Raw genomic sequence first — 26860 nt, forward strand, 5'->3', positions numbered from 1 at the left:
CGCCAGCCCTGGAAGAGCACTGAAAGCAAAGCCCAGTGGTAGCCAATTAGGGCCCAGCGGGGCTACATAAATAAAGGCTCCAGGAGAGAGGAGGGGTTCTCTTGCCCTAGCTGGGGAGCAGGAAGGACCTAGCTGCTGGGGAAGCTGGAGGCTTCCTGGGACAGAGCAGTACTGGGGAAAAGCAAGTGGAGCTGGGAAGCTCTGGCCTGGCCTTGCTCCCAGGCTGCAAGGCCTCAAGCAATGCCTCAAAGTGCTAGGGCTGTGGGAAGGCAGCCAGGATAGGCAATAGGGTTGCCAGCTGGTTTAACAAAAAATACCAAACAACCCCCCACCCAATTTTACCGGACGGGGGAATTGAATAATGAATAGTCTGGGCGAAAACCAGACACCTGGCAACCCTAGTAGGCAAAGGCAGCAGGTCGGCCCCCTTGCCAATGCTGAGTGGCCATTTCAGGCTGCAGTTTCCCGCCAAGGCAGCACTGGATGAAGGCTGGCAGTGGGTCACTGAGACAAGGCGGGTGGAGAGGAATTGGGGGGGTTCCCTGGGAGGGGAAGACCCCAAAGGGCAGAGATGATAAACAGCCCCTCCCCCCAGAAGGGAGCTGAGAGAAACTGTAGTGGGCACTGCTGGAGGGCAGTGTCCTGAAGAGACTCCGTGGTCGGGGAGCAACGTGGGCCTGGCCTGGGAGAACTGAGTGATGGGGAGAAACCAGTCAGATGGAGGTGCCCTGTGGGCTGGCAAGAGCTAATTTCCAGTGCTACCAGCAGGAGGCGCTGTGGCAGTGAGTGTTCACCCTGTGACACGGGGCCACATCAAAACGCTGGATCCAAACATTCCCAAATATGGTGCTTAAACTCCAGAGCTCAATCTGAAAATGTCACAAAATTGCAGGTGTTTTTTGCCGTGTGGGCTATTCCTTCCTCCTCCATGTTTATATGGATGTATGCTGTGGTGACACGCAGCCTACGTTTTAAACTTGACTTCATTAAGCACTTGAAAATGTACTGTGAGAGGCAACCTTGTTATGAGGCACACGGATTATTATTACTACTTTTAATATTTGTATTATGCACACATCTACAGGTCCCAGTTGAGATCAGTATCCCATTGTGCTGGACACTGTACAAAGGCATAGTCCCTGCCCCAGAGAGCCTACAGTTGAAATATGAAAGATGGACAAGTGGTGAAACACCTCGTGCAAAGCCACCCTGCAAGTCAACAGCAGAATGGGAAAGACAACCCAAGTCTCAAGTCTTGTACCCTAACCACTGGGTCACATTGCCTTTCATGATCTAATTTCTTCCCATCTCTGCTTTCCGTGATGCTGTCCACAGACTCTCACACAAATTCACAATCGCTAGCTGTCGTTGTAAGGAAAGCATCAGATCTCAGCTTTGATGGCTATTTTTGGAAAAGCCAGCTCAAAGTACTATCATGTGTAATTCCAAAATCCTCCGATGACAAAGAAGTCCCATTCTCCATCGGCGAGTCACCCTTGCCCAGCTGTTGCTGTAAGTGGGAGATATCAGATCTCGCATTATTCTCAGCATGGGAAGTTCTGCTAATTTGGTTGCATTTCTTTAGAGGAGCCATTGGCTACGTCGGCCAGCCACTTGCTGGCCTTGTTCCTGACGGTCAGTCATTCTCAGCCAAATGTCTGTTGGAAGCATGTTTTAGATGTCACTTTTGGACACTTGAAAAGTTCCGTATTTTCCTGGTAGGACGAGATGAAGGATGCCAACTTCAGGCCAGGTATTGTCCAGCAGAGGCATTGTCATTGAAGGTAGGTTATTTTAATTACAGGGAGCAGTCTGTGCACTCCCCACTGTACCTGAGGACAGCAAGAACACTGTCATTGGGAAGGAAATCTAAATCCAAATATTTGTACTGCTCAGTTTTTACTGATATCCAGTCATCTGCGTCTAGGTTCACCAGATGGAATATGGAGAGCTCCTGAAATATCCCGCTGGAGCTTGTGACTGATGCGCATTGCTTGAATACTGTTTGATTGTTGGTGCAGTGTGTGAATAATGTTTGCCGCTTGGTGGCATTATTCACCAGCACTTCCATCTTTAGGTCAATTGTGTCACCTGAGAAGTTGGTGAGATGGAAGTGCAAGTTGCAATAGATCAAGTACAAGCCTGACGTCTGGATGATGGGGTCTCCCTCGCTGTTGAATGTGATGTTTTGGAGAATACCATTGTGAGTCCACTTCAGCTTTGGACTATTTATTGGCTTTGACACTAGAAAGAAAAGGAGAATGAGCCAATATAATATGCCAGTCTGGTGGATATTCTATTAGTTGCAAAAATGAGAGCTTGCTGTACTTATTGACTGGTAAATGGTAGCCATGTAATCTGTGATTCTCCTATAGAATACAGGCAGTCCCCGAGTTACGCGGATCTGACTTACGTCGGATCCGCAGTTACGAATGGGGTTTGCTGCCAATCTCCCTGGTCTGCTGGAAACGGGAGATGGGGAGCAAAGCCAGGGAGCACGCGGGCAGCGGACAGCCCAGACACGCCGTGGCTGTCCCGCTGCCGGCATGTTCCACGGCTTTGCTCCTCGTCTCCCTGGTCTGCTGGAGACCAACAGACCAGGGAGACGGGGAGCAAAGCGGAGCAAAGCCGTGGAGCACACGGGCAGTGGACAGCCCAGACGCACCGCAGCTGTCCCGCTGCCGGTGTGCTCCGCAGCTTTGCTCCGCTTTGCTCCCCATCTCCCTGGTCTGCTAGAGACCAGCAGACCAGGGAGACGGGGAACAAAGCCGCGGAGCACACGGGCAGCAGGACAGCCATGGTGCGTCTGGGCTGTCCCGCTGCCCCCGTGCTCCGCGGCTTTGCTCCGGACGCCTGTGGTACAGCAGCTGGGGCACTGCCAGTTGGTCCCGTAGTGCCGCTCTGGGCGCTACTGGACCAACCCGGCAGCACCCCATCTGCTCTGCCCCAGGCATCCTGATTCAGCCACTGCTGGTCAGTTTCAGCAGCGGCTGAATCAGGATGCCTGGGGCAGAGCAGCTTGGGTGCTGCTGGGTTGGTCCAGTAGCGCCGAGGAGCTACAGGAAGCCCGAGGCAGAGTTGCTCTGCCCCGGACTTCCTGGAATCAGCCGCTGATCAGTTTCAGCAGCAGCTGACTTGGGGACGCCTGGGGTTCTTAAGTTGAATTTGTATGTAAGAACTGGTGTCCAGATTCAGCCTGTTGAAACTGGGATAGTTTCTGTGGCTGATTCCAGGATCCCGGGGCAGAACAACTCTGCCTCAGGCTTCCTGTAGTCAGCTGCTGGTCAGTTTCAGCAGCGGCTGAATCTGGATGCCAGTTCCGACTTACATACAGATTCAACTTAAAAACAAACCTACAGTCCCTATCTTGTACGTAACCCGGGGACTGCCTGTACACCAACAACTATCCTAGGTTTGGAGCTGAGAATTTTGAATACTTCCTTTCCCTACTTAACCCCTGTGGCTCCTAGCTACACTTTTCAGGTAGGCTGAAAATCCACTGAACTCAAGCGGATGTCATCAAAATGTTTTTAGGAACGTGTTGTGGGAAAGAACATGGACAAAGCCACATGTGCCTTCAATTTTCATGGTCATAATTTGAAAACAAGACAACTGGTTGCTTAAAAGTTTAAAAAATATTTTTTTAACGGAGACCCCAACATTTCTTATCAAAACAAGAACTATACCTGTCTCATAGAGCTGGAAGGGACCTTGAGAGGTCATTGAGTCCAGTACTCCACCCTCATGGCAGGACCAAGTACCATACCTGACAGATTTGCCATTTCCACCGAACATGTTTATCTGGAAAACCTTTAGCCAGTTTGAGATAAAGGCTCCTTTAAACTTGGAGTTAATTACTGACCTTTCAGATATGCAGCTGCTGAAGTGCTTGGTAGGGTCCTTAAAAAAGCATGTAAAGATTTCTCTAGAGGAAACAAAAGATAAAAACAATTGCAGTTTCATTTCTGTTAGAGGGCTTGCTTCCAACAGTCTTTTGCAGTGATTCTCCAACCCACACCATCATGAACAGTTCCCCATCGGCCCCCAAAAAGTCCAAGTCACAGGGTTCTCAGCATAGCATTAGCATATTCCAGCTTCATTTCACTTTTGTAATGAATGGAGCAAATTCATTCCTGGTTTAGCTTCACTGATGTCAGGGGTGGCTTAATTCAGTATTGCTTTAAACTCCTTCTGCTTGACACCCAGTTGGAGTATTTTTCAGCCGAAGAGCTCTATAAAAATGTTAAAAGGACTAGAGAGAAAGAAATTTAAAATACCCCAAATTTTATCCCATAAATCAGGGATGGACAAGATACCCCTCGCAGGCCGAATGCAGCCCGCCAATCCACCGGATCCGGCCTGTGAACGAGGGACCCTGAAGCACACGGCAAGACACTGCTTTGAGGCGCTGTCTTGTGGCTCTCTTCTCTGAAAAGCGGGGGAAGATTAATGTGATCTCCCCCCACCCAGCCAGTCCTCAGCTCCTATTGGCTGGCAACAACCGGCCAAAAGGAATTGACTCCAGCCAATCTCTCAGCTGCTATTGTTTCTGGCCAGTTAGCCAATAGGAGATAAGAAATTGGCCTGGGAGATGGGGGAAGTGCAAGCTTCTATTTCCTCCCTGAGTGGAGAGCCGCGTGGAGAGAGCAGCCTGAATTTTCAAGCTGTCTGGGGCTGCGGCAGGCAGGGAGCTCAGCAGGACTGGGAGATGTTTAGGTAAGCGCCTCTCAGACAAAGCCTGCCTCTGGTCACCATTCAAAACCTGTGCACCCCTTTGCCCTAGGTCACAACCCCTTCCCAGATCCTGTCCCCCTCCTACACCTCTCCCCCAGTCCAGAATCCTTTCCTGTGCCCACACTCCCTCCCTGACCCTACAACCCAATCCCCTGACCCAGGTCACAACCCCCTCCTTCACCCAAACTTCCTCTCAGACCTCACACTGTCTCCTACACCCCTGTCTCTTACCCTGTGCATTCTTCTGCACCCAACCTCCATCCTAGACCCTGCACCTCCTCCACAGAAAATTGCAGCCCTACCCCACTTTCCAAAATCTTGCAGAAAAATTATTGCCCACCCGTGCCATAAATTCATTTACTGGAAATCAATAAATCACTGTTCTGGAAGCATAATTGTCCAATATAGGCTTCTAAGTCTCATTAACTTTCTGAGTAATACCTGAGCCACGCACAGATTGAGTATCAATATAAGGATGGTAGTTAGCTGTAGGCTTTTTTACTGGTACACTAAGGGTACGTCTAAACTACATGTCTCCGTCGGCAGAGGCATATAGATTTGTTTTTTTGGCAAAGGCAAATGAAGCCGCGATTTAAATGATCGAGGCTTCATTTACATTTACATGGCTGCCGCGCTAAGCCGACAAACAGCTGATCAGCTGTTTGTCGGCTCGCGTGCTAGTCTGGATGTTCCCCCTGTCGCCATCAAAGCCCTTTGTCAGCAGCCCCGGTAAACCTCATTCCACGAGGAATAACGGGGCTGCTGACAAAGGGCTTTGATGTCGGCAGGGGAGCGTCCAGACTAGCACGCGAGCCGACAAACAGCTGATCAGCTGTTTGTCGGCTCAGCGCGGCAGCCATGTAAATTTAAATGAAGCCGCGATCATTTAAATCACGGCTTCATTTGACTTTGCCTATGTGTCTAATCTACATGCCTCTGCCGACAGAGGCATGTAGTCTAGACACAGCCTTATATTGGTGCAAGATTTAGGACCCACGTAGACTGGAATAAAGGTGATGGACATGCATATCACTTCTTCCGCAGCCAGTTTAAGCTATAACAGTGCGAGTACATTTCACCACTCTCGTGAGTTGCACTGCTTTCACCATACTAATGTAGTTAAAGCAGTTCAGGGTAGACAAGGTCTTGCTTCTGAAAAGGGGGATTTACGTTCACGGCTGCACCTTAGACAATTTTACTCTATGTCTTTGTAATCAGAGAAACCTTAAGATGGGCTCAGAAATGTGCAGGGGAGTTTGATGTCCCTCTAGACTTGAAGGCCATTGATTACCTCCTACATTTTGATGCTTGTATTATTATGCTTCTTCCTGCATAAGAGTAGTGAAAGAGGAATTGGTATGCGCAGTGCGAGCACCTTAAATCAATCCAGGAATCGAAGCTGGGGGGAGGGGAGGACCGTAGCATGGGGCAAGCCAGTAAAACTCAGCAAAAGATTCCTGAGACTTTTCATCATCAGAACTGCAGATCTCCCTTGGCCATCCTTAAGCCTGGAACTACTGTTTGCTCATTGCCATATCCTGAATCACAGGCCTATCAGCATCATGAAGCTGTAGATGGAGGAGAGAAGGGCTGTACAAAAGGACACTACAAGCTTTTTGTAGCTTTTATTTGCAATAGCTCCCTAAATGTGATAAAAAATTGTCCCATTTACATTCCTGTTTGGAGGCTTTATTTCCATTATGCACAATCAACCCCCCCCCGCCCCATCCTTTCTTCTGACGATGAGGCAATAAGAAATGGCTGAGTTGCAAGCGTGAAGCTGAGCAACTCAAATTATGCAATGGAGGGGTGATCTCATGCATACTGCCTGCACACCCGGTATTGTAGCCAGCAGGCTATTGCATTTCTGGAGCTGCTCTACCATTACTCAAAAAGCAGGAGAGCAGGTCCCCCTACTGGGCAAAAACAGTGCAGCATTCCGTAAGCCTGTCAATTTCACATTCTACCACAGCTGGAATGCAGATGTTGGAGCCAAACCTCCTTCCTTCTTTACCCACAATCCTGTCAGTTTTTGCCCTCTTGTTAACCTCTCCCCCCAGTTCTCTTTTTATGGAGTACTGCAACAGCCTCCCCTCTAGCCTTAACAAATGCAGTCTTACCCCTCGCCTATCCATTCACAGTGCTGCAGCAAAGACCGATTTCCTAGCCTGTCATTTCGGCCATAGAATCATAGGATACTACAACTGGAAGGGCGAGGTCATCAAGACCAGTCCCCTGCCCTCGCAGCAGGACCAATCACCTCTCATTCACTATCAATGCATCTCTCCAATCTATCCATGCGTCACTGCACACTCATTCAATTTTAAACAAGTGCCTCGATGCTTTGGCCCAAGCTTGGCTATTGCTCCCTGTTAACATCCACAAAGTCACCTCTGTGAGCCACCTTCAGATCCCTCCTCCCAACAATCTCCTTTGCTGTGATACTGACAAAACCCCTGGAAACAGGCTGCTGTCTCATTGATTCCTTGCACTCCTGCCGATCCCTCCATTTAAAGCTATCAATTATGTCTTATTTTATGCTTAGATTGTAAGATCCTGGGGTGGGGGGATGGATTTTGTTCTGTGTTTGTGCAACACGTAGTACCGTGCAACCTTGATCTGTGTTTGTGTTCCCTTTGTGCTATAGTAACTCAATAACAAATAGCATCAATTACCAGCACTTTGTGATGAAAACAGACAGATCTTGCATCTTCCCCCCCCTCACTTCGACAGCTTCCCTGAATGTTTTGGTGATACACTGGGTGTTATCAGCTAGAGCACAGAGTCCAGGAAATATGTCTCAATGAGTCACTGGTCATTTCCTCCCAGTGACTGAAAACGACTTTCACATTGTGCGCGAAAGCCCCATTGACTAAGACACAGATTTCTACAGGATATAAGTAAAACCTCTGACCTCTAATCTAGATGTGCATGGAGTGTTATATAGTGGCTAAAACAGAGGAAATGGAAGTCAGGATTCCCCAGTTCTGTTCCTGGATCTCACACTACAGGGCCAAATTCTCCAGGTGTAAATGAACATGATGGAGCCATGACAGTTCGTGCCAGCAGAGAACCTGGCTCAAGATAGGCAATGCAAGTCACTTGCACCTTTTTGTGCCTCAGTTTCTCCTGTTAAACTGGTAATAAGTCTGGAGTAACCTCACTGAGATCAATAGAGTCAATAGATCAAATAAGAACAAAATGTGGCCTGTGTTTAAAAATAGCTGAGATTTTCAGATACAATTTGCCATATTTGCTTATACAATTTGGTATAAGAAAGTGTAAGTATGTCTTGGTCTCAAGAACATCTGCTCAGCCTAACTTTTAAGTAAGAAAGCAGAGCCTGTCTGTGATTGGGGTGGGCAAACAAGGGAGCGGTTGACCAGCTATAAATAATCCTATTGGCTGGTGGTTAGTACTGTCGCAATTTTTGTATTCATATCACCAAAACATGGTAAGGCAGGTTATGAACACAGGAATGTATGAAATTAGATAGACCTAAATATATGTAATAAATAATGGAGCATAAGTTTTTGTGAGCAAAGACCCACTTTGTCAGATGAAATATATGTCAGAGGCTGAGATTTTCAAAAGGACCAAAGGTTGGTGTCTGTTGCAGGTGGAAATTCCATGCAAGTGGTACATGCAACTCTAGGTTCTGTTGAAAATCCCAGTCAAAGAAAGATCAAAGATTAAAGACAGATTTAATCACATTGCTTCATGCGCTATGGGAAACTGCCCAGATGCAGTGAGAAGAGAAGAGAAGAGAAGAGAAGAGAAGAGAAGAGAAGAGAAGAGAAGAGAAGAGAAGAGAAGAGAAGAGAAGAGAGCTTAATGACCTATGCTAGGTGCTAACTGTCCATCACAATGAAAGGTAGGGTTCTGTAATATACATTCATTGCCGTGGACCCTTAAAATTTCATCTGATCCACCGGAAAATAGTCTTTTTTTTAAAACAGAATCTTGGTGTTATTCATTGGAATTCACCCTTCACATCAGAAATGCCCCTGTAGCATTTCACATTCCAGCACTCTAGGCTCTGTGGGTCAAACAAAGAATGCTGCCTCGTAACAAACAGTACGATTGTGCAAAAAGATGAGTACCTCACTAGAGGTTCTCAGGAGATTCAGGGCATCTCTTACGATCAGCTCCAAGCTGAAGTGACTGTACCTGGCCTTTGCATGCCTGAACTTGCTTTCATTGACGTCAGCAACTCTTTAATAACATTTGTTTGGTGACATCAGCTGTGTTTCTGAGAAAACCAAGCATGGAAAAAAAAAAGCCTGGGTTGTACAAAAGCATTTCCTGAGTTCAAGTTGCCACTGGGGCTGCTTAGAACCATTTTTCAGTTTTGTTTCTCTAATTAATTATTCTTATCTCCTTTGGCCCAGGGTGAATCAGTGGGGTTCCAGGAGTGTAAAACCAGTGTGGGTGTGAACTGAAGCACAGGAATATCAGTGTGTGCAGGTCCTAAGTCCAGAGTAATTCCACTAAAGTTGACTGGATTACATCAGCTTTGTGTCACAGTAAAGTAAGAGAAAAACCAGGACCAGAGTCTGGAGGCAAGGGTAAGGGAAGCTTTGCTGGCTGCATTCTTGCCCCGAGCGGCATGGTATCTGAAGGTCACATTCTTGTGAGAGAAGCAGTATCTTTGAGGCATAATAGTCCACACCTTTTCTTTCTAGTGCTTTTTCCCCCACAGTCAGACTTCTCGAGGTAGCACCGCATGGTACCTGAAGGTCACATGCAGTGCCACCTTGAGGAGTCTGACAGTAGGGGGGAAAAAGCCCTAGAAAGAAAGTGTGTGGACTATTATTTCTCAAAGATACTGCTTCTCTCAAAAGAATCCCAACTTCTGTGAGTCATTGCCTCAGATACTGGGAGCAAGTTGCATATGGCCCCCAAAGGAACCTATCCTGAGGGATGTGGTAACTGCTTGCTGAAAGACAGGATAAGAATAACAGCTCACACAAGCTTAGCTTAAATCCTTGGGGTCCAGCTCAAGGAATGTTCCCTGTTCGATATGCCCAGTAGAGCTGCTGTGTCAATGGACCATGTGTGTAAGCAGGGCTAGAGCTTCATCTGCAGTAACGTTGAGTACGTAGCTCAGATTCCCCAGGCATGCAAAAAGGAGGGGGTCCATAACAGGTACACAACGAGTGGATTGTAGCTTCAGGACGGGAGGCATCTGAAGACCACACACGTGCATTCGTGCTCTCTCACACATACACCCGGAGCATAGCCAATCCCCACCTCCAGGTGGAGCACTCTGGCAACAGGAACCAGGGAGAATTCCAAAGTAAACCCTAGAAGATACTTCAACAGGAGGCACCTTGGACTTTGATCGTTTACTCTGATTAAGTAGGCGCCCCTTGTCAATGAAAGTCTTGACATGAGAGGGCAGGGGGTCTGCTTGGAGCTTAAGGAGTTGAAGGTTTGTCATCCTCATGAAATTGTTTGGGGGGTTTCATGGCTTCAGCTTATTTTAAGGATAATTTGAATGAATATTATTCCACAAGTCTTGCTAGAATGTTGTATCATTATTTGAACCAAAGAACTACCCTCTAGGTTGGTGGCCACAGCCGAAGACCTGTATATGGGATCTGGTACACAATGTACCTGCTTTTTTGGCTCGCCGCAATCTGCTCCATCTGCTCATCTCACAGGATCTCCTAGGTCAGTGGTTCTCAAAGTGTGATCCATGGACCACTAGTGGTCTGCAACCGTCTTGCAGGTAGGCCGTAGGCTTGGGACTTGCACCCCACCTCCCCGAAGCAGAAAGCCTGCACTGGCACTCCAGCCCTGTGTGCCCACCCCCACCCTGCTGCATGAGGTTGGAGCATGAGCAAAGGCCTCTTGCAGGGGAAGGAAGGGGCTCCGTGCCTTGATGCTTCCTCTCCCCCTGGCTGGAGGAACGGCAACACAGGAAACCACTCACCTGGAGGCCTTCCCCTGCTGCGTGATTCCGGCCATGGGAGCAGCAGGGGGTGCTGCCTGGGAGCAGTGGGGTGTGTGGAGCCAGGTAAGTGCTCCTCATCCCCCTCATACCCAGACCCTTCACCCTTGCCTCACTCCTGCAGCCTACCTCCCACCAGCCTGCTCCTGCACCAGAGCCTGCACCCTCATCCCTCCTGCACCAATTCTGTCATCGTGGATGGTTGGCTGTTGGTCTGTGGAAAAGTCTGCATTGAGTGGAATGGGCCACAGGCCCAAAAGCTTGAGAGCCACTGGTCCACGAGGATGGTGAACCCAATAATGTTTGAACCAGACAAAACCCACAACTGTTTACGTGTCTTTGAAATTAGGGAAAACAAGTTCTTCCATCTCTGGCAAATATGTGCTTAGCTCCCTGAGAGGATTTTAATTAAACCTGTCTGTTTGCTTTTGTGTCTTGCAGCTGGCTGCCTGACGCAACACTCGTTGTTGGCAGACACCAGAGGACTGTAGAGGCTGCACAGAGCTCTGTGGAATGATATTTATGTGCTGGTCTTACAAGGAAACCTTTATGGAGGAAAGTGAGAACACCCAGCATCTCAATCATGCATCCTTCCAGGTTACCCCATCACTTCATCTCTCTCCGCCTCTGTTTTCCCTCCCTCCTTTGGCCTGTCTCGTCCATTTACAAAGTACACATGTTAGGGCAGGAATTGCCTTTCGTTATGTGCCTGCACAGTGCCGAGCAGAATGGAGCCCTGATCTCCAAACTCTACTGCAATACAAATCATCATAATTAACTAGCGCTGATGGGAAAATTTCCAGCGCAGCAATTTTTTTTTTGGCAAATGCTGACTCGGTGGAATCAATGCGTTCCACAGGAACATGTTGATTCTGTTGAAACTTTCAGCAGAAACTAAACTGGCTGGGGCAGTCTGCCTGCCTTGTTTGCTGCTATCTGAGCTGCCTGCCCAACTTCCCAGGCATCTGAGTATCCCAGCTTGTGAGCACATCCGAGCTCGTGTATGTCACAGGCAGCAGCCGTGCACACTGGGACATGGCTTGCTTTTCTTTCCATTCCCCTGATGATAAGGGAATGAGGGGAAAATATTTACATTCCGTGATTTACACCTCTGGCCCCTCTCTTCTCCAGCCAGGAGTGAGAAACATGCATTGAATCCACGCACTTTCTCCTTGCTCCCTTATTGTCAGGGGAATGAGAAGAAAAGCAAGCTGCACCCCAGTACGTATGGCTGCCTCCATCCCCACTGCCCCACTCTCTCGAAACTCTGCCTTTGTTGTTGATGTTATGCCAAACACAGTGCATTGGTCAGGTAGGGAGGCCTAGTTTGGAGGGAAACTGAAGGATTTTCTTAGCATTTGTAAGGCCAAATTTGCCTCCACCCACGTTTTCTCCTAAAACAGAGGAGCAAACAAAAATTGATTTTTCTAATTGGGAACTAGGAAGCTATTAGAGGAGAATACTAGACCTGTCACTCTCCATACTAATGTCGTTATAACATAGTTTACTCCTGCTCACATTAAGTTTACAAATGCATGGAATCTGACTTGCAAGGATAGATCAGTAAAGTTAGTCTCTTTATCTATCAGCCTGGATAATCATTTTCTAAGGAGTCTTTTACCATAGGACTGGATTCTGCTTTAACTTATGTTGGTTTTGCCCCAATGTTACTCCAGAGTCTTCAGTGGAGTTGTATTGGAGTGACTCTGGTATAAGAGAGACCAGAGTCATATTGCGCTCTCAATTCTATTGGAGTTCTATTGGTATAAATCTGGAATTACTCCATTGATTTCATTGGGTTTATTCTGATTTACTCTGGCATATTAGGGATCAAAATATGGCATGCAGCATCTAAGCACGTAGCTGCTCAAGAATTTCAACATCTTACTTCCTGGTAAACAATGAAGTATGCCATGGTATATACCAGTGCCAATGAGAGGAGAATTTGGTGCCATATTTTCATGAGCCAGAGAAGTCAGCAACCTGGAGATACAGGACATGAAGATGAATGATTCATGGAAAGATTTACAGAGCTCTGAAATCTGACTTTCACAAAACAGCTCTTGTCAGGTAGAAATTACTTACCAAGAAATGTGGCTGGCATTTCACAACTGCAGAGACTACATTTCAGGCAAGATTTATTTTATGGTGATCTTAATTCCTCTCCCCCTCCCCCCTCGTCTGCTGCTTGTACCATTCCACTAAATATTGAAAAGAGATTTAGAGATGCTTTAGTGGCGCTTTTTTAAATAAACATTTAATTAGGTGGCAATGCATCCCTCTCAATTAGGTGCCATTAGATTATTTCAAACCTAGCCCCTGAGAATTTACTGAGTAAGGAATGCATACACCTGAATAAATTTGCTCTTAAGTACCCATTGATATTTAGTTAATAATATACAATAGGATGTAAAATCTAAATGAAACATGATATGAAAATGTAATGCATGTTTTTTTCTAGTACTGAATCAACTCTGGAAAGTAGCATGTGTCTATTCCACTGTGAATTTGCCTGATATGCTTTTTAATGACTTGATCATCTACTGTTTTTTCCATTGTGCTCCTGCCTCCTTCAGGACACAGGCAGTAAGGTTGCAGAAGTAACCATAAATCTCGTAACTCCTAACTTTTGAATGCTTGACTTTATAACCTAAACAACTTTCTCTTAATGTCAGTTTTTTGAACTCAGTCCAAATAGGCGGTAATTTTTCTCTGTATAGAATATATATTCTCATTCATACTAAGGCCACTTTATACCAGTTGAGTTGTTAAGGGCCTGAAAGTGCACATAGATTCCACTTTGAGTATGTTTATACAGCGACTGGAAGCAAATCTCCAAGCACAGGTGACCATACCTGAAAATAGCAAGGTGGACACTAAGCCCCAGCACAAATTAAAACAGTGTATCAAAGGTCGTAGGTGGGATTGGATGTCTAGTCCGTTTTTAATGAGCTGGCTCAATACAGCTCAGATAACCTACATGTGCTACAATCACACCTTTCAACTCCTGGGTAGAAATTCCTTCAGACACGCCCATGAGTCTCCCCCACCCATGCCTTATGAAAATTGGCTTATGGATATGAATATCCATAATTCAAAGATGCTTTATGCAAAACAGTCCATGTGACATCAGTTGCACAGTTATAATCTGCTGAATCTGTATATTCTATTTTGTGCTTATATGTGAAGTTAGAAATATGAAGAATGAATCAACTTATAGTTCTAAATGTGCTAATGAGGGCCATTCATGACTCTTCAGGTACATAATAACTCAGTACTGAAAACAACGACCTGTGGATGGTCTTGTTTGTCATGTAAGCCCAAACTGTGATTGGTGCTATAAAGACATGTGACCATTCCCCTTGGTACTGGCATCCATCTTGAACCTGGTATTTTTCCATAAGGATGGAGGGAGGCCTAACAAAGGAATCCTGTCTTGGAGGAAAGTCTATATAAGCAATGGGAAGCCATCTGTCCTTTGTCTTCATCTGGCATTTGAAACTGCCTGACCCACCCTAAGAGGATACAAAGAACTTTGAAAAGGCTGTAGATCCAAGTCAAAGAAAAGATCTACTCTGACTTGACGCTTTTACCAAAGGTAAGACCAGCTGATTAGGGTAAGACTTTGCATGTAACACGTTTCGCACTAATTTAGAATTAGCTATGCATTTTTTTTCCATTTTAACTTAGTAGTTTACTTTGACCTGACTTTTCACTTGCAATCACTTTGTACTTAATAAAAGTATGTTGGTTTACTATCATGCCCAGTGTAAATAACTGTGCCATGGAGGGGAGGGAACAATCACTGTGCATATCTCTCTTTCATTGATAAAGTGGGCGGACCTTATGAGCTTTCACTGTGTAAAAGTTTTACACTGGGTATGATGGATTTATCTGGAGTTTTGGTCCCATTTAGGGGTTGGTTTCCTGGGTACTGATCCCTTAAAACTGAGTCTACCCAGACTTGAATTGCTTCAGTGTCCTGTTGCTTTATGGTGGGTGGGGGAGGAATGGTAACCCCAATTTTGTGGTTTATATTGGGGGGACCAGAGGATCTGGCCCAGCAGGAAAGGGTGATGAGGATCCCCCGAGGGCAGGAAGGTGGGCACCAGTGGCAAAATCAGCATACCAGGGCATAACGCTAAAGGGACTTCTGTGATTGACACCATCATGCAATAATTATTATTTTATTGATTAAATTTGTAATATCAAAGAGCTTTCAGAAACCCTTACTGAACTGACAGACAGCTCTGTCATCCTTTCACCAGAGGTAGCAGCAGCATTTCAGATTTGCCAGCAGAATTCATGCAGAACACCCGCCACTAGTTGGTATTGACCTAAAGACCAAATGGTTTTTGCTTACTGAAATGGCAGCTTGTAAGCTCTCTGGCCAGGTCTACATTAAAGTGGAAGGTCGACTTAAGTTATGCAACTCCAGCTACCTTAATTACAAAGTTGGAGTTGACATATCTTAAATCACGTTTTGGCGCTGGCCACGCAGCGGGTGGGAGATAGGAGCAAACATTCCCATCAGCTTCCTTAACTCCTCCTAAGAAGCAGGAATACTGGCACTGATGGGGGAGTCCTCTTGGTTCAAATTAGTGGGTCTTCACTAGACCCTCTAAATCAAACCCTGAAAGATTGACTGTGACAGCATCAATCTTCTGCGTAGTGTAGACATGGCCTCTGAGACTGCACATTCCTTCTGTCTGATATTCCCCAGTTTATTCATGCTGAGGGAGAGTACCTAGCAGGAACTTGCTAAAAGGAAATAAAGGTCTTAGTTTGTTTTATTTAAAATCATAGAATCACAGGACTGGTATGGACCTCAAGAGGTCTTCTAGTTCAGTCTCCTGCAGTCAGGGGAGGAGTAAGTATTATCTAGAGATCATCCTCAACAGTTGTTTGTTTAACCTGATTTTAAATATCTCCAGTGATGGAGATTCTGCAACCTCCCTGGGCAATTTATTCCAGTGTTTAACCAGCCTGACAGTTAGGAAGTTTTTCCTAATGTCCAACCTAAACCTCCCTTACTGCAGTGTAAGCCTCCTCTCAGTCTTCACTTCTCTAAATTAAACAAACTCAGATTTTTCAATCTTCCCTTTTAGGTCATGTTTTCTAGACTTTTAATCCTTCTCCTTGATCTTCTCTGGACTTTCTCCAATTTGTTCTACATCCTTCCTGAAATGTGGCACCCAAAACTGGACACAATACTCCAGCTGAGGCTAATCAGTATGGGGTACAGCAGAAAAATTACTTACAACACACTTGCTAACAGAGATTCCTGCATCATAGAAAATCATATTCTCTTTGCTTTGGGCACAGGGCTGGACTCAATGACCTCCTGAGGTCTCTCCCAGCCCTAGGATTCTATGATTAGCTTTGGATTAAATATACACTAATGGATCCCCAATTTCATTGCCCCTGATTTGTATAAATTTCTTTGCCCATGGCACATATTGACTATTGCAGCTCCCTCTGACTCTTACCAATTAGGCTTAAAGCTTCAACTACTGTAAATCAGCATCACTCCAGCTGGGTCCCCAACGCCATATTGTTTTACAATTGCCAACTGTCTCTTTTTATCTCTCAGTTCATGCAGCCAGTGCCTGCCTTTCCTTCTCTTCAGGTTCTTGGGTAAAGACAAGCAATGGTCCTGCCTTGGCTGATGATGCTTCACAAATCTTCTGAGGACATTGTACAAGCGTACTCAGGTTCTGAGCTCCATCTCAGTTTCACTGGTGTGAAACCCGGGCCACTCCCCTGAAGCCAATACTCTGAATTAATACTGGGGTGACAGAGCAGAATCTACACTTCAAGGGGCTAATTGTCTCTTTACCCAAACCTGTTCTTGTAAATTAAAACCTTGGGTTACTTCCAGAGACAGCCAATATGAAAACAAGAAGAAGTTAGGAGACATTTATGATGTCGGGCAGCTTGCGATGGTATAGTTGGCATGCAATGGCGGGTTGACCTAGCCGGCTAGCATACACACTTGGCCAGCCACTGCTCTGAGTTGCCCCAGTGTAAATGCTCAGCAAGAGAAAGGAGGATGCTGTGATTAAGGCCCTGGACTGGAACTCAGGAATTTCTTTTTAAATTTTAGACTTTTCCACATACTTTCTGTGTGACTTTGTGCCACAGTTCACCCCATCTGTAAAATGATAAGGGTAATGATGCAACCTTTCTTCTTGCAGGTGGAGATAAACTCATAAGTGTTTGGTAGGAGCTGAACTACTGCTGGGGGGAAGGGGAAGAGCAGCATATATGCAGGTGGATAATTGCAATGAAACCAGTGGGTTCCATAAACCATTTCAGTTTATGGTTACCTAAGCGAAAGCATAATCTTGACCCCTGGTTTTACACTATTCTCATTAGAATTGTTTCCCCACTTTGCTCTGTTTTTCTCCATACATTTGTTTCTCTTGCCATCATTTTTTACTGTTCTCCCACCTACCTCCACCCCAACGCTTCTTGTTTTCCATGTCCTTTCCTACGCAGAATGTGAACTTAATACTGTTTGAAGCCGTGTCACACCTGCGACCCATGGCATCAAAGCAGTTTTGAAAGGAGTGAGAATGAGCCATTCCTAATAAAAACAGGGTCAGATATGTTTCTGCACGAAGGAATGCAGAACTGAGACTCAACATTCTACCCTATAATCAGATTAGCATTCACATCCTCTGGCAAAAAACATACAGTAACAAAGACAAGACGTGTTTCTTATTTGCTTAGCCATATAGTGGTTTCCGGAGGTACCGAGTAATTTGTAAGTTTTTTCCACTGGCTTGGTTTTCACAACAAGAGGAGAGTTTGGATAAATGATTAAGAGTTACACAAACAAATTTTCATCACCCTGGATGGCACTTGCTTTATAAACCAGGCAAATTATACTGATACTTAGTTACAGGTCTTACCTTCTTTGTATGGATCTTTATAGCCATCCTCTTGGGAAGCCAGACCCTGAAAGAAAAGTAAGGGAGCCAATATTTATTCTGAGGCCTACGAATATTTGCGTTCAAGGTATAGAATAATTTTAGGATATGTTCTATTACATTCTGTCCCCGATAAGTGAAACTCAACCTGAGCTGACCAACACAAGGTCTTATCCATCAAATCCCACATCTATAAGCAAAAGGTAATTTATTTCTAATTTTGATTGGTCCACCAGTTCTGGCTGTGACTAGAACCAGAAGTGTTGAAATAACAGGAGAAAGGATCTTTGCTCAGTGGCCATAGGGGGGAAATACTTGAAAATGTCTAGGGAATGTACTCTATTGAGATTACACTTTAGCAGGCCTAAGAGCAAGAGGTTTGATTGCCTGGAATTAGCTCATGGGAAAACAGTCAAAACTTTCCCAAGGAGACTGACCCTGGCATCTCAGGGTGTGTCTAGACTACAGGGTTTTGTCGACAAAAGTGGACTTTTGTCGACAAAACTATACCTGCGTCCACACTGCCTTCGAGTTAGGTCGACATAACGTCGACAAAACTCAACAGTTTTGTCGACATATGTAAACCTCATTCTACAAGGAATAATGCCTTTTGTTGACAGAGTTCTGTCAATAGAAGGCATTATTGCATCTACACTGTCCTTTGTGTCCACACTCTTATGTCGACAAAGCGGCTTGCTTTGTCGACAGAACTGGATGTAGTCTAGACGCTCTTTGTCGACAGAAGCTTTGTCGACAGTATCTGTCGACAAAACTTCTGTCAACAAAATCCTGTAGTCTAGACGTAACCTCAATGTTTAGAAAGTGGCCCATCGCTTGCTGATGCACTGGGAAAAAAAATCGAGCGGCATAAGAAGTCAAAAGACAATGCACTAAAGGCTGATGAGTCCTGTACTGGTTAGATGGGGAGAAGGAAGAGAAAGACCAAGAGTTAAAAAAAACCCACTCAATTTGATTTTCTGAAGCACAAGGGTCAGTTTTGTGACCGCTTCCATGCCACAAACTCCTGAGGTGCTGGTCTATGGATATTTTTAAATAGAAACACACAGGCCAACCGCACCTGTGACCTCCCTCTGTAACTGACCCACAGATCAGCGGCTACTGTTTGGCTATGTCTACACTGGCATGATTTTCCGGAAATGCTTTTAAAGGAAAAGTTTTCTGTTAAAAGCATTTTTGGAAAAGCGCGTCTAGATTGGCAGGATGCTTTTCCACAAAAGCACGTTTTGCGGAAAAGCGTCCGTGGCCAATCTAGATGCGCTTTTCCGCAAAAAAGCCCCGATCGCCATTTTCGCAATTGGGGCTTTTTTGCGGAAAACAAATCTCTTCTGTCTACACTGACCCTTTTGCGCAAAAGTTTTTCGGAAAAAGACTTTTGCCTGAACGGGAGCAGCATAGTATTTCTGCAAAAGCACTGACAATCTTACATGAGATCATCAGTGCTTTTGTGGAAATTCAAGCGGCCAGTGTAGACAGCTGGCAAGTTTTTCCACAAAAGCAGATGATTTTGTGGAAAAACTTGCCAGTCTAGACACAGCCTTCTTGTCTCAGGTACTTCCTCCTATTTTCCAAATGGTAGAAATTTGTAATGTACATGTAGAAATCTAATGAGATACCTATATGACTCTTGTTATGATCACATCTGAGACCCAGATCCTCAAAGGTATTTAGCTACCTAACACCCAGATGAAACCAGGAGGAGCTAGGTACCTAAATGCCTCTGAGGATCGTGTGTTGAGTATGTCACAGCCAATAATGGATTTTACTTTCAAAGGATCCCCAGGTGATGGGGGAAATGCTAGCTCTGTTTTACAGAGGGAGACTATGGTCGAGCTGGTCATTAAATGTAAGTCTTCAGTGTTTCAATCCAGTGTCCCAGCCACTAGGTCTTCTGTCCCATAATGGGACCACCAAAGAATCAGAGCATTAAATCTCAGAGCATTATACTCTGTTCCAAAAAGAGTTGGGGGCATTTTGCCACATGGAGAAGGAAATGTTGCATCTCTAAATACATTTTGCTAAAAGAAACCAGGCAATGGGTTCCCCGCTGCTGATAAAGAAATGTTTTGCAAAGCTATTGAGTCATTAGCACTAAAGCGAGACATTCACCTATCAAACCTTCTCCTGAGATGGAGGTTAGGAGGGAAATGTATAAATCTGATGACTTGTAGTTTGCCGAGCAAATGGAGTGACTTGAGGGAAATTAAAATGCACTAATGTATCACATTCCCTAGTGGAAAATCTCGAAATCAATGGAAAATAACTGATACTAATGCACTTTATTTCAACAACAACAGAGTAGACACCCAAATAAAGCTCTAAATGTTATCGTGTGGGTTTTTTTCTCTTAATCATAACAAGAAAATTCTGTTTAATGTTATAATTTGAAATGTAGTGTTCCCCTCTAGGTGCTCAGCGAGATGAAATTGTACCGTACAGGCAGGGGAAATTTTCATTATAAATCTGCAATGGATCAGGGAGTGAGTGATGAATGGCCTCCAATCACCACTAGCAGAATGATTTGCATTTGCTTCATTAGAGAAAATGATAATCATGTGCCTGTGAAAATCAGCTTTTCAAAAAATGCTTTTATAAAACTCTTCCAAAACCAATCAGCCTGGTGTCTCATTTGTCATCTAATCAAAATCATCTTGATAAATGTCTCTTACAGACCCTTGCCAGAAAACTTGATTGGAAAGGAATGAAACCCCTAATAAGTAAACAATTGTGCAATAACAAACAACACTGTGTGAGGATTACTGGTGGATCAGATGCCAGTACATGTCCTGCAGAAGCTATGAATAGGGATGGATAAATAAGACTGGGAAAAAGAAGCACTCTTTTCCCACAGTCTTTGCCTCTTTTTTAAAACTGAATTTGAATGCAAGGCCAAATTCAGCTAATAAAAGCAGTTATCACTTAGTTGACTTCAATGCACTTGCAGTCAAGTGAGCCTGCTCTGAGTATTTCTTTCTTCCCTATACTGAGGTAACTTTTTTCATCCACTTACAAGTAGCTCATCACCCAGGGAGGTGATAGAATCTCCATCCTTAGAGGTTTTTAAATCTCGGCTTGATAAGGCCCTGGCTGGTTTGATTTAGCTGGTGTTGGTCCTGCCTTGGGCAGGGGGCTGGACTTGATGACCTTCTGAGGTCTCTTTCACCCCTAGGATTCTATGATTCCAGGTTCCAACCAGACCCTACAACACTGAAATGTCACCAAAATCTCTATTCTCATCTTGGCTCCTCTATGGAGAGAAAAACTATTGGCATGAACAATGCAGGCTATCTTTGTAGATCCAAAGGGGTTTGAATACAGTAGTTGGGATAAGATTCAGATAAGCATCACAATTTACAGGTGCTGTGTTCAACCTGAGTCCAAATTCTCTCAAGTGAAATCCAGACCATTTGAATTTAGTGGGAGGTTTGTTGTTGACTTAACTGAAGTCAGGGACTCACCCCCCAATCATTTGATTTAGTTGTGGAGACAGGCTGAGTATCTTGTTTAGGGATTGAAAGTCCATTTTACCAGCACTCCTATCCTCTCTTCTAGAGCTAGAAGGGACCTTGAAAGGTCATCAAGTGCAGTCCCCTGCCTTCACAGCAGGACAAAGTACCATTCCTGACAGATTTATTCCAGATCCCTAAATGACATTCTCAAGGATTGAACTCACAACCCTGGGTTTCACAGGCCAATGCTCAAACCATTGAGCTATCCCTCTCCCATGCTTACAGAACTGTGGGACTGTTCTTATAAAACCTATATGGAGCACTTACCAAACATAATGCTATGGAAAAAGGCACTGTAGCAGCACCATTCATTTACAGTTTTGGGGGCGCTGAGTCTATGCCACTCTTACACACTTCAATTGAAGTAATCCATGCTCAGCATCTCTGAAAGCCAGTCTCTAGGGGTGGCATCTTGGTCTTATCAAAATCAATGGGAGCTTGGCCCTGGGATTTCACCCTATTTAAACTATTTATTATTAATTCAACAACAGTTCCCCATGTTTCTGCCTTTGTAAGAGACATATGGAGACGCTGTAAAAAGTATGTCTTGGTTGCACTGGCATCACGATACTTTCCATCTGTGGACCTCAAAGTGGGTGATCATTCTACTCGTGGGAAAACAGAGGCAGCGAACATTTACGCAGCCAGCCCAAACTCTCATACCGTCAGTGGCAGAACAGTCAATAATGATCTACAGTAGCACGTGGCTCTGTCCTCACACTTCACCCGACAAATGCAGGCATAAACACAAAGAAAGGATTTTTGTTCTGGTGAAAGGTGCCAAGCTCAGAGCTGGGACACTGAAGGATACTGTTTAACCCTACAAAGGACACAGCATGGGTTCTAGCAGAGGTGGTTTACGCATAAGTTACTCCATCAAAATGCCTCAGTTCCATTTATCAAGGTCCTATTTTTAAAGCCCTGTGAATTCACGGATCTCTGTTTTGTATCCACAGGTATCCACATCTGCATGAGGATGAGGATATCCACAGCTCATTTTTGTGAATACAGAGGTGGATACAAATTGTGTATCCACACTGAGCTCTCCCTATTTCAGGAATGCCTGGCTCATTTTCCATGAGTCTCTGCCATGTGTGCCCACAAGAGGGCACTCTTTAATGCAGTGTGTCCCTATAGGAAGCGGAGAGACATTTTTAGAAGTCAGGTTAGACAGTGTACTAAACAGCCATCAGATGGGAACAACTTTTGGTCAGTACAGAACCGGGCTGTGAAGTCCAGCTGGTGAAATGGTTCTAGAATTTCAACTATTACACGTACAAAAACTAGATCATTCTATATAATTATTGGGGTACATGCATAGAAAACTTTATATCATTGCTGTAAGAGGGGTGAACAACTCTTGGGGGGAACCTATCAGGTGAGATACATAAGGATTTAGATCCCCCCCGAAATATTCACAGAGGTCATCTACCTGTCCTGTCAGAGTGTGTAGCTATGACAGCTGATACAATACAAGCGGAGATGAGTAGGGGGGCCCACAATTGTAACATTTACTGCAACACTTTGGCACAACTGGGTAACTTATGGCATTAGTCTCTCACAGCTGCCGTAAGAAGAAGAAATTTTGTCCACGCTTTCCCACCCCCATGGCAAATCCTTCCACTTTTATGAAAAATACAAAAGCGGTGAGAAGTCCTGTGGCACCTTATAGACTAACTGAAGTGTAGGTCTAACTGAAAATAAGTTAGTCTATAAGGTGCCACAGGACTCCTCGCCACTTTTGCAGATTCCGACTAACACGGCTACCCCTCTGATACATGAAAAATACAGTCTCTCCTAAAGGAGATCTAGACTGTAAACTGGAAAGCGCTCAAAGTATCTGTAGCAGAAGCATAAAGAACTGAGCTGACTTTGTCCCAATGCATAGTTCCAAGGAGTCTAAATGTATACTGCTAAGACTCTAGAGAAATGGGCATGAAGATTTTTTTGGTGCACTATGAAAGGCACTAGGATGGTTTATTACTTCATTACATTCATATTAGATCCAGGGGGCTGACTGGATTTATTGGTGTTTGTTTAATGTGGACCTAAGTGATGTATAATTCATGTTTGGGGCACTTCAATTTCACGTGTCCAAGCTCCTGTGCTTATTTTTAATTGAATTTCACCTTATGTAAGGTCCCTGAACCTAAACCGGTGGGGGTGGGGGTGAAGGAGTTTGTAGAAATTTGTTAAGAGGGAGGTTTTCACAAGCACAAATGATTGTCAACAGGCATTAGCTACCTAACTGCCTTGTATACCTGTGGAAATCTATCAATCCAACCAAAAAAAAAAAAAACAAAAAACACTTGAGAGAAAAATCAAAAGATCCCATGGATCTGATCCAGCACCATAGTTGGGTGCAACCTGTCCCAGGACTGAGCCCTTCCAACACTTGTTTTGTGGGTACACTCAAGAAAGCACCTAGTCTAGCGGCTCCCCTAACTCAACAGCAACAAACGTAGCTCTCACAGGAACTCCTGTCCCATCTTGCACTGAGTGGGCACATGAGGGAAAATGCATGTTCCAAATGAGAAGCGCGTCCCACTGAGGAACCGCTCATGAGGAGTAACAGTGCATTGTCTGGGCTTGAAGGTTAGTCACTTCCTCATTTAGGGAAAGTAAAGGGAAACCAAGAAGATGAGTTTAGTATGATGATTTTCAGGATCTTGGAATAAAATTGCAGCACAATTCTCTGCATCACACACCTGAGCTATCAACTTCCTGCTTTCTCCTTTTCAACATTCTCTTTCCAAAACAACTGAGATACCATTTACCCTTGAAATGAACAACCTTAATCCTTGATTATCATTCCTCTAGGATTTAGTGTAACAGCATTTATCCTGATGCAGAGCTAATTACTGGAACCAATATTTTGGGGGAACTCTGCAGTAATTAACCAATCCATTATTGTTTGTGTTACCTTAATGGCCTGCTGTTTGATTAGTATATTAAAATACCCGAGTCTCATTCTGACTATGCTTACACTGGTTTTACCTTAGTGTAACAACCTTGATTTCAATTACCGGACTCCTTATTTACACAGATGTAAAAGAGAGCTGAATTAGACCCCAAGGTTTCATTTTTAGGTCAATTCCAGCTAGATCCATGCACACTAGTCATTCAAGAGGAAAGAACATGACGGGCATCATTTTTCAGTTCAACTTTCTCCCATAAAGTCAGGTCTTTAGCTATTGTAGTTTTCCTTCTAATGGGTGCACTGGTGGGTCTTCAGTACTTGGGATTCATAATATGATTTGCAACCGTCCTGTGTGAAAGCGAAGCTCCGCTGAAGTTAATGGCAAAACACCCATTGATTTCAACAGCTTTGAGATTTTATCCCCTCTGTCCAGAATTAACTGCACAGAGAAAACTAGCCCCATCACCTTTATCTGCGACACACCATCGGCTCCCCATTCAGTCTGAGATCCAAATCAGAGCTGCCTTCTTTTATTTTCAATATATTCCACAGGCTGGTCCCCAGTCTACTGCAAAGTCCCTCATTTTTTCTTGCTCCTTATCTGCAGTGAGAACCTCCCCGCTTTCTTTTTCCTTCCCCCAAGCTTGACACTAAGTTCAAGAGCCTAATTCTCTATAGTTTGGGCAAGTTTGGAATGACTTCTCTGCATCTCCCTATCTCAGTGGCCTCTCCAGTGATGTCTCCTTCTCTCTTTGTCTGTTAATTCACTTGAAATCTGAATGCTTTCACAATGCCTTTGACCTATAGTGCTCCCCCTGCTCTGTAAGCTACAAGCCCCTGTAAATAGATGGTGCCATACACAGAGGTTTCTTAGATCAAAGTAATCAATAGTGCAGTTTGGAATGCAGCACAGTTCAGTAGGAAATGCTATGCTAGATCAGACCATGGGTCCAGCTCACCGTGTCCTGTCCCTGGTGGTGGCCAAACCAGATGCATCAGAGGAAGAGTTAAGAAGTCCACAGTAAGAACCTGTGCTTGATAATGCACTCACCTAGCAATGCTTGATATTTCATGTCCTGGAGCATGGTATGTGCACCAGAAAGTAGTACTGAACTTTGGGAAATCAATCCTTGTCACATTTCCTTTTTGTCTTCTCCTGTTTTGCTTTAATCATCCTAATCTATAGTTTTAGAGGGTGGTGACTGACTCTCCAGTGGCAAGACCCTTTTTAGAGAGCGGGCGGGAAAAAAGAACAAAGAGAAAAGCCGACAGAGACTTACCTTCCTTTGAATGATTAAGACCATGATGGTTGCGAGAGCAAAGACGAGGCACACCGCAAGGGAAGCCGTGGTGAAATAGAAGTACGTTTTGTTAATGGCGCTGAGCCGCCTTGAAACAGCCTCTTCAGTCATGGTCATGTCTGCCTCGTGAGAATCATTCACCTGGAAAAATGTTTGCTCTTGTGAGGAGCACATTCTTATATAGCTCTCGGTGTATCTCTCCGAATCTCCACTACCTCAGATTCGCATTCGCAGCCCATCTCCGTTCCTACCAGGATTTTCCCCCCTCATCCTGGCTCATGTGATCTGGAAAAAAAGCTTCATCGCTTGTCGTACGAAGAAGAGGGGACCCGGGGGCGTGAGGCAGGATGCAGCCGTGAAGAGGGGAAGGAGCTTCATGTTCTTGATCAGGGATTTCGTGAAGGCAGCCTCTCATGCTGCACCGGGGGTTTCTGATGTCAGAAGATGAATGGTAACCAAGTTTGGCTCCCCCCACCCCTTCCACCCTCTTTCTGTGAAACAGAGTGCAAGGCAAATGCTGTTTCACTTCCTACTCAGCTGCAGTAACAGTTTGGCAGAATAAATCATCCCAGCCAGCATCTTCCTGTTTCACAATGTAAATCCTGCTCATTTTTACTCAAGTATTGGTGGGCTGCAATAATTTTTTTCTCTTCTGGAGACCTGAGTCCAGGCGTGACTGAGGTGACGTAAGTTGGTGACCCTCGGTCCTGATAGCTGTTATTGGGATTTTCATCAGTGCCCAGATGACTTAGGAACACAGTCCCATTGAAAGACAGTAGGACCGTGGCTCCTAAATCACTTAGGATATGTGTACGCTGCAGCTGGAAGCACACCTCCCTGCCTGGAGAGACAGACTCACCCTAGCGCCTCTTGAGCGATGCTAAAAATAACAGTGTGGACATTGCATCATGGTCTGCATAGCAATGGCCTGACAGCTGCAGTGATGCTTGGAGGAACCATGGGATGGACTGTGCTCAAGAGGGAATCCAGAGAAGTAGGAAGATGAGCAGAAGAGTAATTTTGTGGTTGGTGAAATAGACTGTCTCAGCAAAAGCAGTTTTAGCTCCAGAGCACTCTGTCAAGTCACACAATCTCTCTGTGCCTCAGTGATACAACAGCATAATGGGGATAATAATGCCTCTTTACTCTCCTATTTAGATTATACAGTGTTTGCAGAGAGATGGGCTATCCCTCTGTGTTTGTATAGTACCTGGCACAATGAGCCCTTAGACACCACAGTAATAAACCAGAGTAATAATTTGACCCCTAGTGTAATACATATTAACATTATAATAGGCAGGCATGCGGATACGATACTGATGATGGTTGTATAAGTAGATAGATGAATGACATTTGATGGGAAATATGGCTGGATATCCTATGTCAAATTCAGTCCTGGTGTAAAGACACAACTCTCATTGAATTGTTTTTCTGCCATTTTCTGAGTTAAGGAGAAAATTGGATTTTAAATCACTCCTCAAGTTGGC

The 26860-nt window shown here is 44.8% G+C and overlaps 1 protein-coding gene and 1 long non-coding RNA gene across 2 annotated transcripts; one reads left to right on the top strand and one right to left on the bottom strand.

Moving 5' to 3' along the window:
• Positions 1 to 25889, bottom strand: TNFSF8 (TNF superfamily member 8). The gene is made up of 4 exons (XM_006137196.4): positions 25353 to 25889; positions 17608 to 17653; positions 3863 to 3925; positions 1 to 2244 (listed from the first exon to the last, which is right to left on the bottom strand). Exons 1-4 carry the CDS (start codon positions 25545 to 25547, stop codon positions 1799 to 1801), a joined length of 750 nt encoding a protein of 249 aa, XP_006137258.2. The 5' UTR covers positions 25548 to 25889; the 3' UTR covers positions 1 to 1798.
• Positions 11035 to 20189, top strand: LOC142819321 (uncharacterized). Its single transcript, XR_012897177.1, has 3 exons — positions 11035 to 11287; positions 14095 to 14288; positions 20052 to 20189. It is a non-coding gene; the product is annotated as an uncharacterized LOC142819321 (long non-coding RNA).
• Positions 25890 to 26860: the final 971 nt, after the last annotated feature.

The sequence above is a fragment of the Pelodiscus sinensis genome, chromosome 22, assembly GCF_049634645.1.
Source record: "Pelodiscus sinensis isolate JC-2024 chromosome 22, ASM4963464v1, whole genome shotgun sequence".
Taxonomy (NCBI): domain Eukaryota; kingdom Metazoa; phylum Chordata; order Testudines; family Trionychidae; genus Pelodiscus; species Pelodiscus sinensis.